The sequence below is a fragment of the Eretmochelys imbricata genome, chromosome 1 (genome assembly GCF_965152235.1).
Source record: "Eretmochelys imbricata isolate rEreImb1 chromosome 1, rEreImb1.hap1, whole genome shotgun sequence".
Lineage (NCBI taxonomy): Eukaryota > Metazoa > Chordata > Testudines > Cheloniidae > Eretmochelys > Eretmochelys imbricata.
In genome coordinates, this window is record NC_135572.1 from 344711495 (window position 1) to 344730948 (window position 19454).

Sequence of the window (19454 nt, forward strand, 5' to 3'; positions counted from 1 at the left end):
TACATTGTAGGCTTTTACCATGATGAGCACTTAAATGTATCCTCCATTTAATATCCCCACCACTCTAAAGTCTGCATCAAAGATTTCATAGCACTCCACAAACAGTAATAAATTAATCCAGTCAGGTAGGTAAATATCATTATCCGTGTTTTCTAGATGGGAAAATTGAGGCACAGAAACTTTGTGACTTATCCCAAGGTCACTCCAGAAACCTGTGGTACAACTGGGAATAGAACTCGGATCCCATGACTTTCTATCCCATGTCATTACAATAAGTCCCTCCTTCCTTTCTATGACAAAGGGGAAATTTGAGCCACCCCTATCCTTCATTCTTTGCAGTGAAAATGTAAGTCCTGATTGGCACAATGAGGATATTTTTAATGATCGTTTATAAAGAACCTCATAAACATGAAATGTGTCAACTTTGCATAAGTAAGAATGGACTTTCCAACAGGGCTAACACATGAACAAGATCAAACACATGAGAAATCTGATCAGTTGATTTTCAAAAATATCTTTTCATGTACTGCTCAACCCCCTTCTGGGAACAGAAGGAACTTTGTGTTGGTCCCTGAATGCAATGACTGTTATGAGTGGGTCACATTCTGTCAAAACACTTAAAATAGCTGTAGGATGAGTTACAAGAAATATCTGTACTGAAGCAGGCTCTTCAAGCTGTATGCAAGCTTGTGTTATCTAGACTTCTAGAAAGCTGTTCACTAAATTACCCATACTGCCATGGGGCAAAAATGTAGACTTTTTTTTTATGAGCTAGCAGATTTGTTTTCCATACCATATGGTAGTGTCAGCTCAAAGATACCTGTATGTAGCGAGGCGGTGGGGTGCCCCCCCACCCTGCCAAGGGAAGAACCTCCCCAGACCTGTGGCCTGTGATGGGATGTTAGATGGGGTGGGATCTGAGTTACCCAGGAAAGAATTTTCTGTAGTATCTGGCAGGTGAATCTTGCCCATGTGCTCAGGGTTTAGCTGATGGCCATATTTGGGGTTGGGAAGGAATTTTCCTCCAGGGCAGATTGGAAGAGGCCCTGGAGGTTTTTCGCCTTCCTCTGTAGCATGGGGCACGGGTCACTTGCTGGAGGATTCTCTGCACCTTGAAGTCTTTAAACCACGATTTGAGGACTTCAATAGCTCAGACATAGGTGAGAGGTTTATTGCAGGAGTGGGTGGGTGAAATTCTGTGGCCTGCGTTGTGCAGGAGGTCAGACTAGATGATCATAATGGTCCCTTCTGACCTTAGTATCTATGAAAAGTGGGCGGAGCCAGCAGATCCTGCGCCCGCCCCACAGAGGTCAAGGCACAGGACAGGAGGTATAAAAACCCAACCCCAGAGCTCACTTGGGCGGCAGCCGCCGGAGAGACCAGACGCCTGTGGCCTGGCTCCGGCTTGGGAGACCCCGGCAATCCGTGGCCGACCAGAGGACTGGCCGGACCCGCCAATGCCTGATGCCCACCATGGCACAGAGGAGCTGCCAAGCCTACCCATTGCCACCTACCCAGAGAACTGCCAAGCCTACCCATCGCTGGTACTGATGGTACTGGAACCCTCCGAGGACACCACCCTAACCCAGGTACCCTACGAGGGGGAGTCCAGAAGTAGCCCGGGGGCAGCCGACCCTAGTCTGTCTGCAATGCTGCCAGAGCAAATGTCAGTGTGTTACGGCCAGGATCCCCACTGACACAGCAGCGGGTCTTCTGCTGCTGCTAGGGCCCCAGGCTGGGACGCAGTGGAGTGGGTGGGCCTGCGTCCCCCCTGCCACCCACCTTGCGGGTGGCAGTCTCCCCCTTTCCCTGGTCACTAAAGCCAGGAGCCTGGGCTTATATTGAATTATTCGCTCAGCGCCTGCCTGAGGGCCTGAGCTTCACTGTTTGTTTGCTGCCCCGCCCTGACCCAGGGCCCAGGCTTATATTGAACTGCTTGCGGGGCCCTGCCTGAAGGTCTGGGCCATAGACTGGGTATTCCCCAACCCAGCAGAGAGGGTGTAGTGAGGCGGTGTGGTGCCCCACCACCCCACCGAGGGACGAGCCCTGGCGGAGTTCCCTTACACTGCAATATAAATGCAGAATCAATCCTACAACCCTTATTTACGTGGGTAGCTCCATTGATTTTTTTGATGGTTTATGTAAGACACTCTAGTATGGGGATGAGCACAGTATAAATACGTAAGTGGGTAGATTTTAGTGGGACGACTTGTAAGCATAAGAACTACATGACTGCCTTCTAAGTCGATAAAGGACTAGGCAGTGACTTTCTATTCCATGCGGAAGCTTTTGCCAAAGTCCGATATGCTCAGCCATCAGGCAGAAGTGTGCTGTTTCAGCCCACCTGCCTGGTGAGGTCCAAACACAGGTTTGTAGCCTAGCGATAACAACGCTGAGTGTGGCCAGAGAGCAGCTACAGGAAGTGGGTGAATATTATGCAGGGAAGAATTTATTGCATTAAGTTTGCCTCTCTTTCTGTTCACAAATAACCTGCGAGCAGATCATGAATTTCTGTTTCATTTGTCATTCAAGATTATTTGCCAGATAATTTCGCAAATAATTTTTGTGTAGAATGTTCATCTGAGATATTTGAAAAAGTGTTTGTTTTTTGTTTTTGTTTTTTTGTTTGTTTTTTTACTGGACATCCTTGTCACATGACCTTGTTTCCATTCCTGGACTGGATAGGCGTAACTCAACATCAGGTTTCCAAAGTGAATACTTGCAATTAAGAACTCGCCATTCATTTTCCATTAATATTCTGCAATTGACACTTCAGATGTGCTGTTCCAAGCTAGATCCCTGACAGTAGCCACCTTCATTAAAATGTTCACAGGCAAGTAGAGTTTACTGGAAAGTCACCATCAAAACTTTCTTTTTTATACCAAACCTACATAGTGGAAGCACATTCACGTGAACAGTTAGAACAGTTGAACCAAGACAGAAATATCTTTTCAGGATTCACCTCGCTTTGCATTCCACCCAGCTTTAAATCATACTAACTTACTAACACAGCTTAATTCAGCAAACAAAATACAGTTTAAGGATATGATGTATTGTCCCAAAGAACAAGACAAATGTCCCTGTAGAAGAGGAAGAGTTATGAGCATTTATAAACCTGCACACAAATAGCTGACGTTCACATAACTATGATAATACAGAGCACTTCTGTAGTACTTTGCATTTTTCAAGGTTGATCAATATAGAGGACACAAATAGTAATACATTTTCACTCAATATTATTGTAATGTGGTATGTCAGGCCATTATGGAATATATTGGGCCATGTTGTGCCATCCATTTTAAAGAACTCCTCCATGAAATTGACCAGGAATTCTGAGTTAAAATCTATAGCATAATAGTTAAGCGATTATGGGTAGTTTGCATAATGCTGGCAGATCTTTGGGGAAATGTTTCTTGGAATGGTGGTTTTGCCTGTTATTCTGGAGAGATTAATCAGAAGGGTCAGTGCCTGCTTTGTACTTTTTCAGGGTCCCAAAATATTTTTATACACGGTAATACAAGAATATTTCCAAATATTCTGGCTCCACTAAGACAAAAGTAAGGGTTATGAGCCAGATCCTGTGGCCATTATGCCCAGCTAGATTTTGATCTTGCGCTAGTATAATTCTGGAGTAATTCCACTGATGTCAGCAGAGTTACTCTGGATTTACATTGGTGTAATGGAGATCAGAAACTGGCCCTCGGACCTTACTTGATAAAAACTCTCCGTGGGCCAAATCCTGAGGAATTTATTTGGGCCTTACTCAGTTCTTGTACTCTGGCAAATTCCTATTAACCTCCATATTGTTCTCCCAAGATCTGCATACACATGGGACCCTCCATGTATGTATTATCCCCCTCCAAAACTGAAGGGGAGGTCAGTCACCTCCACATCCGTATTTCTCCCTTCCCAAGACCCATTGGAGGGAGTAGGAGGAGAAGGCAGAATAGGCTGCATTTGGGGGACTGGGTTGTCCTATGCTGGGCAGGAACGGGTATATTCACATAGTCCTCTCCAATGGCCCTGTGCAGAGTCCCCAGGAAAGGTAACGCAGCCTGGAGCACTATTATCTTTCCCTGGGCTATCCCTCCATGATTGACACACACACCCCTTTATGGTGGTCACCTTGGGTAGCTGGGAGGAAGCAAGTCTTTGGTAACCTGGCTCCATTGGAGGTGCACTTCAAGGAGGGAAAAGGTGGTGGGGCAAAAAGCTCTAGCTTCCTGCTGATCCACTGGGGTAACACGTCAACCTTTTGGGGGCTCCATCAGGTTTTGAGACTGGGCCTGCTCACAGAGCAACCCCCTCCCCTGATGACAACTGGGAAGCAACCTATGAGAGGATCCTTCTGGAAACTTCCTCCCACTCTGCCTCATCCAGCAGTTTCTACCACAGGATGAAAGACCCAGCCCTGAGGAAGCTCCCCTCAGGATTTAACGCAATGTTTAAGTTCCAATTTATTTCAATGAACTGAGCAACAACTTTTCATGTTCTGGATCAGATCCAGGCTCCAGGGCACCTTCTGAGGTCTGAGACTGAGTGTGTGTAAAACAGAAAGACAGGTGGGCTGGCTCCTTCTCAAAGCATTTGGTCAGGACACACTTTGCTTGTCCAATATTGTTTCTGTACATTATGCCCCTGGACACTGAAATGGAAACCAGAGGGAGAGATCATCACATTCTGGTACCTGATACTTTCTGGGGGTATTATGCAGAAAAGATGGTTCATAATGATATATTTTAGAGCCAGAAGGCTCCATTATGATCATCTCGTTTGAATTCCTACATAAAAGTCTGTAGAACCTCCCATGGTAATTCATGCATCATGTCTGTAACTTCTGTTTGAGCAACTGCACACCTTTTAGAAGCCCAGCCAGTCGTGATTTAAAGATTCCACCACATCCCTGGCAAATGGTTCCAATGGTTAATTACATTCACTGGTCAAAATTTGCATCATACTTCTAGCCTTACGTCTTTTCTATCTATTGGATCCCACTGTGATTCCTTCTCCTAAATTGAAGAGCCATCTTCATAGAGAACCCTCTTCCTCATGTAGGTACATGTAGACTGAGTAAAGGAACTCAGGGCCAGATTCACAAAGGGACTTAGTCTCCTAAATCTGGGCTTTCAATTGCATATATCCCAGTTTTAGGCACCGCTGGGATCCACAAATCCCCCAGTCGGCTGTCACCTGACTTGGTGCCTGAATGTTCTCTGTAAAATTCCACAGGTGCTACACCTACGCTTGTGCTTCCTGGCACGCACACTGCTGCCTCACACAGGCATCTGGACACCTGATCCGGAGATCAGTGTTCCTCCACCTATCTTGCCTGTGGACCCTGCTTAACGCTACACAAGATGGCAGAGGAGGCCTCCCTTATAACCGTTAGTCCAGGTTAGCATACTTACCCAGGATGTGGGAGACCCTTCTGCAGGATGAGAAGGGATTTGAACAGGGTTTCCCACTTTACAGGTGAATGCCCGAACCACGGGATGACGGGATATTCTGATGTGGGGCTCTTTCGCTGAAGCCATTCCCCTTTGTATTAAATATGAATTGGGTCGGAGTGTGAGAATCACTCTGTGGCGCAGGCATTCACTCGAGAGTTGGTGAGCCTCTGTTCAAATCCCCTCTCCTCAGGCAGAGGGAGGCACTCCCAGAGTCTCCCAGGTGTGTTCCCTGACCACAGAGCCAAAGGTTATAAGGGAGGTCCTCCTCCCCTACCACCCAAGCATTCTGTGTGGAGTTAGGCAGTTTCCTAAGCCAGCCTCCCAAGACATAAGAGAGGGATCCCCAGCTATGGGTTGCCAGCAGAGATAGGTGCCCAGTTCTGTGAGGAGGACACCTCTCTCATTGGCATCTCCCATTGGCTAGCTTGGATAGTTTCCCACCTAGCATGCTGGCTTTTGTGGATCTCATTCTCAGATGTCCATCTCTCCCCATGCATTGTTTAGGGAGCCTAGATGCCTAACCCAGGCTTTGTAGAGTCCTGTGACTTTTTTTCAGGTGGCTTAAAAAGTAGGCATTGCATTGTTGAGTGTTGCAATGCCTACTTCTCTTTGTGAATCGAGGCTTCTGCTTTTTGGTGCCATGGATTCCATATTCCATATGTGCACAAAAAATGCATCACTGGCCCTTATCAAGAGGAACAAAGAATATACAAATCTGTAGCAACTCCTTGGGAGCACGTCCTTCAAAATCTGTGTCCCCTTCGTAATGTGGTCAGCCTAAAAAAGGAAAGGCTGTTAAAGCAAGTGTGAGTGTTTGTGTGTGTGTGTTGGGGGGGAGATAAGAAAAGTGAATTATCTCGGGCAGTCCTTTCCAAAAGAGCAACGCATGAAGCTACAGCGTGAAAGGAACCATTAGATATAAAGATCTAATAACATTCATTCTGTTGACATTATAGAAAAATGAAGATCAAGAAGAGTGAGAGATGTGCAATAAAGTGAAGGTTTTAAACAGATCAGTGGCTTTAAATTGAAAGACCATTGGGACCATATGGAGAGCAGACACAGGATGTCTGGTACATCACAGTAAACTCAAAGGAAATCTGCTACCTTTCACTCAAAATATCTCTCTCAGACACACACACACACACACACACACAAAAAAAAAAACCTCTGTCCATGGAGAATTACTTGAGTGCACTATGGAGTGGTGCTGATTTTGTTCTTCCGAGGACAAGAAAATGAGTGAGTGACTTGAAAACATGAAAAGATGCCCCATCACTTCTAGTTCCTGAATGCAGACAATATCTGCTTACCTTAGTGCAGTTCAGAGCATTGTCAATTCAGCTTTCCCAGCATCGTGCTGAACAGGACTGACTTTTATTGCTGTTTTAGCTCAGGTTTGAAAGCCTGCCCTTCACCTTCAGTGCTCGTTGACATTCAAATGAAGCAAGGGTAGTGGCACAATGGATGGGTTTGTTTTGGTTTCTTTTGTTTGTTTGTTTTTTTTGTGTAGAAAGTGACTGGCTATTTTTATATCCTAGTAACAACCTTTGGCCTGCCCGTAAAATGTGGGAGGCTTTATAGTAAATGTTTTGCCTGACCTTTTTTCAGAGGTGGCAGGAAATAATCAGCACAATAATTAGAGAGGCTCTTTTGGACAGATCTGTGAATATCGATAGATTTATATACAGTGTGAATGGCCTTGTTTCGTATAGAATTTAATAGGGTTCTTTCAGGAAGAACTATTTTACATTTACTTGCGAAGGGAATCTGTCCTGCTCTACCACTGCAAAGTCTCCTCTCCTCCTCCAGCTCTCTGCCAGAGCTCAGTCTGCTGGCCTTTTCAGATCTGTAACAACACACTGGGAGGGGTCCTCTGATGGGACTGTCCCCGGTACCTCTGGATCTAAAAGCATGAGTGTCTGCTGCTTGAGCTAAAGGACCAGCTCCATTAGCTCAGAGGGAGTATAAACTTCCAGACAAAGTCTGTCCACTAGGGTGGGACAATGAGCAAATAATCTGTTGGTGTGAGTTATGGGGGTGTGACAATTTGGGAGGGGCGGGGTGTCTGTCCATGTACAACATATGAATTTCTGGTTGACGTTATGGAATTATTATGAAAGAGTTGTTTCATGGATGGAATGTCACTATGTGGATGTGGAATCCACCACTGCTGACAGGGTTGTAGTATGTCTCTACCAGACCAGGGATAATAGTCCGTCATTAACATTAACAACTGCGCTCTGACCAAACAACGGTTACACTAAGGAGCTTGCCTGAGCGAGGAGACTAAGTTCTCTGCAGAGGGCATGTGACTTGGAGAGTGGGAAATCATCAGCAGCGGAACATAGAAACTCTATAGACACTCAAGAAGCTTTGGGCAGGCTTTCACAGCAAGGGGGTCCAGTTTAACGGTAGGGGAGACCAGCCAAGGTCCGAGAAAGCTAGCTGATCTAAAGCAGCTCCATGATTCTGAAGCGATGCCACATGCTGAAAGGGGAAGGATCCTGCGTACCACAGAGGGCTCTGCCCAACCCCAAAGAACTCTCCAGAGTGGTGAGGAAACTGAGGCAGGGAAATGTGGAGAGGTGCGTTCAGTATTTCATCTCAATCTGTATAGTTCTCACGCTGCCAAGCAAAGGTTTAGAACCCTGTGCCAAGTCTGTCTGCGTGTCTGACTTTCACTATCATGTGGCCCTGAAAAGGCAGACAGTAAACCCAGAACACCTTCAGGGCGTTTATGCTACAGCGGTGGACCCCAAGCACAACAACCTGAGAAGTGGACAGCCACAGTGGGTGGGGTGTGACAGGGTAGAGGCCTCTGCAAGGAAGTTAATACAGCCGCAGGCGGCGCTAACTATTGTACAGGTCTCCTGCAGGACTTGTGTGCTCCCGCCCCATGTAAGGAGTCCGGTGTGAATCCATGAAAAGGGGGTGTGGTACCACAGAAGTGGCTGCCCATGCAGGAAGGGGAAGATCCAATCACAGAAGGACCAGACTCAGAGCTAGGACAGCATGATCTACTCAAGGGTTCTCTGCCCGGGGCCTCCGGGAGGGCCGCAAGCAGGTTTCAGGGGGTCCGCCAAGCAGGGCCAGCATTAGACTCACTGGGGCTCAGGGCAGAAAGCCGAAGCCCCCCGACATGGGGCTGAAGCATGGGACTCTGAGCTCTGTCACCCAGGGTGGAAGCCGAAGCCTGAGCAATGTAGCTTTGCAGGGGGCCCTGTGTCTTGGGGCCATGGGCAATTGTCCTGCTTGGTGCCCTCTAATGCTGGCCTGGCTTTTATATGTAGAAAAATATTTGTTGTGACACAGGTGGGCCGTGGGGTTTTTATAGCAAGTTGGGCGGGGCGGCGGGGGGACTCGGAAAGAAAAAGGTGGAGAACCCCTGATCTGCCTTATATTCGCCTGAGCAATGCACATGGTTTGAATTTCATTGTAAGCTGGTTTCCTCTGGTAAATCTGTATTCAGGAAATGTCCCACCCCGACCAAAAATAACATTCTGCGTCTAATTGGCCAGGAAGAGTCCATAGGAGATTGAACAGGTTGTTCTAATTGAGCAGATAAATCTACGAGTTAAAATGCTCGTTACATAGCCAGTAGATTCTAATGCCCGCTGCAGAGTCTGTCCCCATCTATCCGTTAAATAAATACAGAGCTAAACTGTTTTTGGAAAGTCGTATTATGTAATCAATACATGGAAGGGTTCCTTTAGCACCATTCCCATCTATTGTGTAATTATATACTTGGGATGGAACTGTTCAGAGCCATATGGACAGACTCAATGCCCATGTGTAGTAGCTAATTTTAAAAATGGCAGCATAACTGTTTTTCTCTCCCCCATTTTTCAGAATACCAAAGCAGTTAGCTCACGTTATGGAGCAATCGGTTTCTCCGATTCTTTCCTCCTCGTTTTTGTTTAATCAAACACATTTCTTTTTCTTTCTCTTTAGTGCTCCCAGACAGAGATCTTATATGCCAACTGTAGCCCGGAGCAAACGTTTTCTAGTCAAGTTATAAAAACCTCCTCCAAATGGGGCTTTCTAATGGAACTGCTGCTAGTGCTCTCTCTGTATTGCTGGACAGAACAAGGACAGTGTTACCAAGAGAGAGAGAGACCCCGAGACAGGTACATAAGTTGACGTAAGGAGGGATGGGAAGGTTCAGAAACGGGCAGACCGATTCAGAGACAGAGAGGAGGAAAAGACCCACAGAAAGAGAGAGAAAAAATGATGTGCTACTGAATGAACTGCATCTAATAAGTCAGAAGGAAATATTATGATTTTTATGATGCTGCTATAAAACCTGAAGAAGCAATTAGGCTGAGAACATAAATTTTGCAGCTGTATTTTCCTAGCATTACACCGAACTAGTGAATGAGCTGATACAGAGCTGGTTGTGGTATTGTTATTATGTGCCAGTTGTATTAGTCTTTCCAGTCCTCAAAGATCAGAGTAACTGTTCTATAAACTGTGGAAGATAAGCGAACAATTAACATTCCCTCCCCACTTTCTCGCTTGCTCTCTTGATACCATCTGAGGTGTCAAGTCTTCTTCTAGAACCTCTGAATACTCAGGTTTCATCGTCTTGTGGGTCAGTCCTGCAAGGTCCCAGTGTCTGTCTCCTATGGGCTCAACTGCCCCTGGGCCTGATCCTATCAGGTGCTCACCTATCAACACCCTTTAGCTGCAAGATCAGGCCCTGTACATGTTAGTTTGCCTCTGACAGGTTTTCCTTACAGGAGGCAGTGTGGAATGGAAGGGTGAAAGCAGCATGGAGAGAGAGACAGGTGGGCCTGAATTCTAATCCTAACTTTGCCCCTGGTTTGCTGTGTAGCCTTGGGCAAATGACTTTAATGCTGCCTTAACATCCCTATCTGTAAAATGTGGATATTAATACTTACCTATCTACCTCCCAGAGGTGTTAGGAGGTTTGGTTAGACAGGTTCTATATTAGGTGCACCAGTAGAATTAACTGGTTTTAGTTAAACCAGTGGAGACTGCTAATGTAAACGTACTTAAGTCAGTTTCACCCTCGCTTAATTATGTAATACAGGGACCCAGGCTAATCCTCTCCCAAACTGGTTAAATGTGTCTACATTAAGGGTTTACACAAGTTTAACTAGACTGATTTTAAAACAATTTGGTTTAACCCATGCCACTTTTCTAATGGAGTCACAAGCCCTCAGCTAATGACAATGCCACTCTGAACGTGAGAAGTGTTATGTAAGTGCTAAGTACCATTATGTGTCCCAAAACCGTAAAGACTCCAGCACTGTAGTAAAAAGACCCTGGTGTCAATATTCAGTGGTTATTCAGTGTGTTAAAATAAAGGATAAGATTTTGCATGTTACAAAGCCATCCTCTCGGCTGTTTTTTGTAGCATTTGAAAGAGTTAAGCCTAAAACCGGAATGTCTTGGGAATGTTGGCAGAGAGGAGCCAGAGCTGCTTTTATTTTTTTTCCCCTGGATGGAATCCCAGCACTTTGAAAGCTAAGTGATGACTTTGGATCTAAGTATGTTTCTTGGTTCCACTGCAGAGAGCTGGGAAGTGAGATGCAAAGTAACCGAGAAGCCCTTTGCGAGGGATGTCTGATTCCCTGCCTGTCCCAGGACAGATATTTTTACCTTGTCCCTAGTGATTCCTGGGGGCAGCGGAATTTGATTTGAGAAGATACATATGGATCCATGGAAGAAATAATTTCCTTAAGGAGGGGAAAGAAACATCCCAACCGGCTTATTTTGGCTGCAGCTGTTTCTCCTTTGATGGAAATCGTTGTGACACTTGAACCTTGCATTTCATAAGGAGTCTAGGAATTAGCTAACTGCCTTTGATAGGGGGTGCTGGGTCTTTCATGAGACTAGCTGGCATGGCTGCCGTACTCTTTGGCTTTGAGGATCTGCTCTACAGTTGGGACAGCCTGGTGTGGAACTTGACTTCACGGGCTCTGAGGACTTGCCGGTTTGGAAATCTGCGGGTCCTGCAGCTGATGCTGAAGCCATGGTGCATTTCCAGAGCAGTTTACCAGGTAGGGAGCAATGGTTTTAAAACCCTGGGCCAAATCCCAAGGCCTTGACTCAGTCCCTGCTTGGAGTCAGGCAAGACCCAGTCCTGCAAAATGCTGACCACTGTGAGCTCCCCATTAAAGTCAATGGGAATTGAGGCTACTCAGCACAAATAGGAAGAGATGTGGGGACAGACAAAAACAGTTTGCGATCCAGGGGAGTTCTGCCTGAGTCAAAACTAAGGGCCAGGTTCTGCAAGCTCGAAGATACCCTAGTGTATACATAAGGTAGGCAAATTCTGGCCTGGAGTAGGGATCACAGGACTGCATTCGACTGCATAAATTCTCCTCATGAAACTTTCTCTATTCACCAGGGGCTGGACTCTGCCACCCTTACTCATGCTGAGTAGCACCTTACTCCTTGAGTATTCCCACTGGCTCCACAAGGAGTAGGGTGCCACTCAGTATGAATAAAACTGCTGAATCTAGCCCTGAAGAACTATCATTTGCATGCAGAAAATTATTAAAAGTTGGCTTAAAATGTAACAAAATTAAACAGTGGAAGTCCTATGTACTAATCCAGCCTTGCAAAACTCTACTCACCTGCTGATCTGAAATAATATTGGTTTTAATTGGATTGGTGTGTAAAATACTGTGTGTGGTTTTTTTCTTTTCGTTATGGTAAGAGTGGGCAAATAGATTTTTCCTGGCAATTTTGCAAGGTTTTACTCATTAATGAAGGGAAATGCTAACCAACTGAGTCGGGACATTTAGGGTGGTCACAGATTGGACTGTATAACTGAGATAACATCAGACCTTGTATTGATGGATCCACATCTGTGTTTGGAAAAGGCATTTTTCGCTACACTCGTTTGCTTAGTGTGTGCCTTCTCTGCTCATTGGGAGTCACCATGTTCAGCACAGTTGTGCATAATAGACCTGATTCAAAGCCCATTGAAATCACTGGAATTCTTTCCATGGATTTCAGCAACCTTTGGTTCATTCCCACTATGACCAATCTTGAATGCTTTGGTCCCCCTAACTTTATCCACAGATTTGCAGTATTGTTTGGAATTCAGCAGGCACAGGCAGCTGGTTTTTTAAAATACCAGTTTGCCCTGGAAGGTATCAATGAATAGTCATAACAGAATGAATCCCCAGTCCCTCTTTTTTTGCCCCCTGGTAGATGCTGATTGTATTTGTGTCAGAGACTGCTTCTGAAAGCTGCATGGAAGTTAGTGCAATGAACTGATGCATGCTCCATGTGAATAAAGCCAAACACTCTGGCTGTGCTCTGGTCTCCCTTAAACCAGTGTAAATCCCCAGTTCCTGAATGGAGTCTGACACATGCTCTGTGTATGGGGTAGAATGTGGCTGCAGCACCCCAGAGGAACACAAGAAAGGAATTGTGCTTCTGAGAGGCATAGTTCCCTTCTTGCTTACCCCTGGCCCTGGAAGTGGGAGTTACTAGTAATTAGCTGCCGGCCTATACCAGCAGCAAATGATGTTCCCCCTTCATGCTGACTCAGCTATGATAGTTCCTTTATGCCCCTGCGTGGGTCCCTAATCCAAGCCACCAATCTAACCCCAGTGTAACTCCTTTGACGTCAACGGTTTTACTGCAGGATTTGCCCTGCAGTCAGAGGTGAACCTGGCTCACCCTGTTTAACTAAATTGCTTCTTCTACAATGTGCACAAGCAGTAACTCTACTGTACAATGATTGCAGGGACCCCATTCATTCATCAGAACAGCCAGAGAAATCACATGGCCAAACATTGGTGCATGCATTCTAAAAACTGACATCCATTAGGAATGACTGCCCAGGGCTGGATAGATTTAGAACCGACCTGGACCTTTGCCCATTCTTCAGATAGAACCTGTGAACCTTTCTGGAGCTTCGATACAATCCACACCTCCTTATTTTGTTGCTGTCGATCACATCTTACTTTCAAGCTCTTCTGCGCTGCCTGGTTGGAGAAAGGAATGGAAGCATAAGTGCCAAAATGCTGACAGAGAGACTGCAGTGGGGGAGGCTGATTTGGTGAGGTGCTGAGCATCCTCAACTCCACTGACTTCAAGGGGAAGCTTGAGGGAGCTCAGCATTTCACAGAATTGAGCCCTCAAGATTTCTGGAACTGGTAGTAGCAGAAATCTCGTGAAGTTGTCTGTTCTTGTGGGATTTCTAGCCTAGTTTCACAGCCAAGGGCTCAAGTCAGGTATGGATAAATGTGTGATTTTTAGGAGACAGGCCTCATGGCCAATCCCAATCCTGGCAATGACACATTCTGTAGCCTTGGGAAAGTCGCTTCACTTTGGGAAAGTCACTGCGCTTTAGTGCCTCAATTTCCCCATCTATAAAATGGCCACAAAACCACTTGATCTTCCCTAAACCTGAGTGTGTAGATTCCAAGAACTTTGCAGAAGGAGTGGGGGGCAAATCTGGTGTGTTTTGGTTGGGGAGAATATTGGAATCTGAGGAAAAGAGGTGCTGAAAGGCACGCATCCATCCTTGGCCAGAGTTAAGGTTGTGGGGTGTTCTCTGTGGTTGTGATGGTGGTAGATAAGCTACCTGGGTGGAGGAGTAGTGGGTACGTAATACTGATTGTCTTGCTTCTTAGGTTTTCTGTTAAGCTATATTACAACAGACTGACCTTTACTGACACACAACACAGTGCTTTTATGTATTCTGTGAATAATTTTCCCCGATATCTGACCATCTCTAAACATTGACATGATATTTTAATAACATTGTGACTAGCCAGAGAGCTTGCCTGCATAATCATTTCCTACTTTGAAACTGAGACTTTTTCAGCTGCTTGTTATTGAGCTGATCTAAATAATGCCTCAATTACCCTAGTTTTGTCTGCCTGGAGCATATTGATTCCCTGATGCTAGTTCATCTTGAAAGCATTGTGCACATCAGCCACAGGACTAAACTGTCCTTAAAAAAGAATTATACAGCTCTGTGCAAATTAGGGACAACATTCTGCCCAGCACTCAAATCTCCCTTCCTTTTGTGCTGTTTCTTAGAGCTTCAGCTTTACTGTTACAAAATAGAGCTAATAACCCAGGGGCACAACTGCATTTGCTGTGGGAGACTTACTGGTTCACCTATCATGAGATTGGCTTGAGGGTGCCAGAGTTTGAAGCATTTCCTGCTTGAGTCATGTCATGTTTTGGAGAGTGGGTGGGAACGGAAGAGGAGAAGGAAAATATATGCGTGATTTCTGGGGGCTGGATTTCAATGTCTAGGGCAGTCGCAGATTGATAGCACCGGGCTAAGCTTAGGTAACTGTTGCGGTTTGGGAGGGTCCCAGAGCAAGCCTGGAATGAAACTACCCGGCAATGAAACTACCCCGCAGCCCAAGCCCCACAAACTCGAGACAGCTGAACCGGGCTAGCCGCAAGTGGTATTTTGTAGTGTAGACATACCCTACGTTTCCAGATATGGCTCTGTCAGTGCACCGTCGTCCCACACAGTCCTGATCTGCAGCTCAATACATTCAAGTAGCAGCTGTCTGCTGAGTACAGCGTGCCAATACTGCCGAATTACTGTATGCGGGTGGCTTTGAGATGTACTGGTGGGAAACCACCTAAACTATTTCACTGGTAAGCTGTGCTCTCCGGGCAACCTAGTGACAGAGGATGTGGAAAAAGCTAATGTACTCAATGCTTTTTTTGCCTCTGTCTTCACGAACAAGGTCAGCTCCCAGACTGCTGCGCTGGGCATCACAACATGGGGAATAGATGGCCAGCCCTCTGTGGAGAAAGAGGTGGTTAGGGACTATTTAGAAAAGCTGGACGTGCACAAGTCCATGGGGCCGGACGAGTTGCATCCGAGAGTGCTAAAGGAACTGGCGGCTGTGATTGCAGAGCCATTGGCCATTATCTTTGAAAACTCGTGGCGAACCGGGGAAGTCCCGGATGACTGGAAAAAGGCTAATGTAGTGCCTATCTTTAAAAAAGGAAAGAAGGAGGATCCTAGGAACTACAGGCCAGTCAGCCTCACCTCAGTCCCCGGAAAAATCATGGAGCAGGTCCTCAAAGAATCAATCCTGAAGCACTTACATGAGAGGAAAGTGATCAGGAACAGTCAGCATGGATTCACCAAGGGAAGGTCATGCCTGACTAATCTAATCGCCTTCTATGATGAGATTACTGGTTCTGTGGATGAAGGGAAAGCAGTGGATGTATTGTTTCTTGACTTTAGCAAAGCTTTTGACACGGTCTCCCACAGTATTCTTGTCAGCAAGTTAAAGAAGTATGGGCTGGATGAATGCACTATAAGGTGGGTAGAAAGTTGGCTAGATTGTCGGGCTCAACGGGTAGTGATCAATGGCTCCATGTCTAGTTGGCAGCCGGTGTCAAGTGGAGTGCCCCAGGGGTCGGTCCTGGGGCCGGTTTTGTTCAATATCTTCATAAATGATCTGGAGGATGGTATGGATTGCACTCTCAGCAAATTTGCGGATGATACTAAACTGGGAGGAGTGGTAGATACGCTGGAGGGGAGGGATAGGATACAGAGGGACCTAGACAAATTGGAGGATTGGGCCAAAAGAAATCTGATGAGGTTCAATAAGGATAAGTGCAGGGTCCTGCACTTAGGACGGAAGAACCCAATGCACAGCTACAGACTAGGGACCGAATGGCTAGGCAGCAGTTCTGCGGAAGAGGACCTAGGGGTGACAGTGGATGAGAAGCTGTATATGAGTCAGCAGTGTGCCCTTGTTGCCAAGAAGGCCAATGGCATTTTGGGATGTATAAGTAGGGGCATAGCGAGCAGATCGAGGGATGTGATTGTCCCCCTCTATTCGAGATTGGTGAGGCCTCATCTGGAGTACTGTGTCCAGTTTTGGGCCCCACACTACAAGAAGGATGTGGATAAATTGGAGAGAGTCCAGTGAAGGGCAACAAAAATGATTAGGGAACTGGAACACATGAGCTATGAGGAGAGGCTGAGGGAACTGGGATTGTTTAGTCTGCGGAAGAGAAGAATGGGGAGGGATTTAATAGCTGCTTTCAACTACCTGAGAGGTGGTTCCAGAGAGGATGGTTCTAGACTATTCTCAGTGGTGGAAGAGGACAGGACAAGGAGTAATGGTCTCAAGTTGCAGTGGGGGAGGTTTAGGTTGGATATTAGGAAAAACTTTTTCACTAGGAGGGTGGTGAAACACTGGAATGCGTTACCTAGGGAGGTGGTAGAATCTCCTTCCTTAGAAGTTTTTAAGGTCAGGCTTGACAAAGCCCTGGCTGGGATGATTTAATTGGGGATGGTCCTGCTTTGAGCAGGGGGTTGGACTAGATGACCTCCTGAGGTCCCTTCCAACCCTGATATTCTATGATTCTAAGGGCTACTGCCTGCAATCTCTGCACCCATCTAGCGCTTTATGATGGTGATTACAACAGATGTACAGATCATTTATAAAATCATAAAGGACTATCAGGGTGAAATAAGGTTACAATGGGCTTGGTGTCTCCGGAGTGCTACCACCCAGCTTCGTGAAAGGAATCCGTCTTGTTCCTCCCAGCCACTGGCTGGGCCCAAATGGTGGTTCTCCCTCTGTCCTGACCCAGCAGCAAGAAGCAGCCATCTTTGCGGCATCCTGCTTGCTGCTCCGTGGTTCACAGCTACAGTAGGGCCCCTTCAAACTGCAGGCCCCAGTCCACAGGTCTATCAGTCCTCATGCTGCAGGGCATAAGGTGAATACCAGCTGAGGTCAGGATGAAATGTATTATTTGAATTATAGCAGTGTGCAGAGTGATTGCACTGTCCAAGCACAGAAGAAAAAGACAGTAAGCTCTGTGGGACAGGGACTATCTATGTCTGAGACAGTGGACGAGGAAGCAGAAGGAAACCATGAGGTGATTATGGTGAGCACAACCAGCTGCTACCCACTGTCCAGATTTTTAAAGATATTATGAGAAGGGGAGAGTTTTAAAGAGGGGTGTGAAAGAAATCGCCCCTCCATGATCTAATATGGCGCAATGAGTGCATTAGGCTGGAGTTCTTACATCTTCCTCCAAAGCATCCAGCATTAGCTGCTGCTGGAGTCAGGATACTGGATTTGAGGGACCGTTCTTCCCTGGCATGACATTCCTTGTGTTCATACGGGGTGCTCAGGAGTGAGGGGAGAGTCCTACATGGGGTTATGTAAGAACATTTCCAAATTGTTATGCCAGAGTGGCGGTAGGCTTAGAAATGCCCCATCTCTGCAGCACATCCAGGGGAATTTGGAAAAAAGCAGAGTTCTTTTCTCCTTATTTCCTTAGGAACATTGGTAGTGCATTATGGGGTTTCAGGCTGCCCCTGCCTCAGCAGAAGCAATGCAGCTCCACTGTGCAAGGTAAGGGGAGTGTAGGGTCTCCGAGAGCTGTGTGTGCAATGCAGACCCCTGCGTGAAATGGAGCTATGGGCTCTGGGCAGCTCTTGCATGGCCACATGCAGGACTGGGGCAGGCTGTGCATGGAGCTGAAGGATCCATTGCTCTACGGATCTTCCTATCTAGTGTCAGAGCAACAACTCGTCTGATGGGGAGGAAAACATTAGGGCAGGGATTTTCTGTTCGTTCAGAGGATGTAGTTCTGTGGGGACTGAATGGCTCAGGGGACTGGCAATAGAGTAGATCTTTCACCTCTAGATCACAGTTGAATCTAACAGTGAGTGAACTGTGTTACCATCTGATTCCTGACGCCAAGGATGAATAAAAATGTGTGTGTCGCAATGCAACAGTCCAACTGGTACTTCTCCGTCTAACTCTTTGCACTGTGCATGCAATAGCCAAATGTTTGGGCAGTCTTGCCTGCAAACACTAATGTGCATTTGCTCTGGTTTTGTTAGGTCAGGGCAAGTTTTTGATTTTTTTTTTTCTTAGAGGTTACTGTGCCGTTTCCAACACACAAACCCTGAAAACAATTTGTGGGGCTTGGCCAAATAATCTTCAGGTTTGGGTTTTTTTTCTTCTTAAGCCACATCTAAATATTGTCTGCACAGCCACGAAGTGCAACCCCTAGTTCTATTTTCTGCTAAGCCCGGATATGCTGAATTGCAGCTGACACTGTGCTGAAGGGCATCGTTCCAAGATTGACGTAAGAACGCTAGCGAAGGCCAGCTTTATGGGTTTGCCCAAAGCAAAGGCACTGCAGGCCTCAATATAATCAATGCATCCTCCTTTTTATTTTCGACAATTCGTATTTTATTTGCTTTCTCAGATCTCACACCATCAGCCTCGTGTTTATAATAACATCAATGAATTAGCCAAGCCCAGATGGAATAGCAGCGTTTCTACAGAGTTATTCTGGGCCCTCTGGACTGAGCTAGGAATTGCATCCTTTCCGTTAGATATTGCAGTCTCTAGCTTTAAAGCTGGAACTAAACTAGCAAGCAAATGTGGCTGGAGTGGTTCAGGCTCTTTGTTACAAGTAATATTTGTTACAAATTTAGGCTGAAATTATTGAAAGTGCCCTCTGATTTTGAGTGTCGAAACTGGACCAGTCATCGGTGGTGCTGAGCACCTGCCGCACCAATTGACTTCAAGTGGCCCATGGGCGCTCATTGGGAAGATAGGCACCTCAAAATGAAATGCTCCCAGATTCAGAGGGCACCCTTGAAATCGTAGACCTCAGTCCTTTTTTTCCTCAGGGAATCATTTTGGGAGCCAATTGCTGGAACGTAGTTTACTAAATAGGTTGGACAATAGTTTGCAGGGAACTGGGCTACTAGATGACCTCTCGAGGTCCCTTCCAGTTCTACGAGTCTATGAAATAACTTTTTTGCCCGTGAGTTGTTTGCAAACTGTTCACTTCTACTGTTTTCTATGCCGTGTTCATATCCTGTAGCTGGTCACCTAAATTACATGGTAAGCACCCAGACTGGATGGCAGAAACACATTTAAAAAGGAAAACAGCAAATAATATACTTCTGGAACTTTGAGACAAACATTTGCTTGTGCTAGAATTCATGGAACTGTCGGGATCTGGGGCATTTTCACCAGCACCCAG

The 19454-nt window shown here is 46.1% G+C and overlaps 1 protein-coding gene across 3 annotated transcripts in view; it reads left to right on the forward strand.

The window, feature by feature from the left end:
• FRMD4A (FERM domain containing 4A) overlaps positions 1-19454 on the forward strand; it is a 292885-nt gene that overhangs the window by 19361 nt on the left and 254070 nt on the right. The window contains exon 1 of one of the 3 annotated variants that reach the window (XM_077836340.1): positions 11306-11479. The exons of 1 other annotated variant lie outside the window; for it this stretch is intronic. In XM_077836340.1, coding sequence (XP_077692466.1) covers positions 11306-11479 — 174 coding nt within the window. Of the gene's footprint in view, positions 1-11305; positions 11480-19454 lie in introns of those variants that run through there. One more of the 3 variants, XM_077836350.1, reaches the window with a different exon arrangement.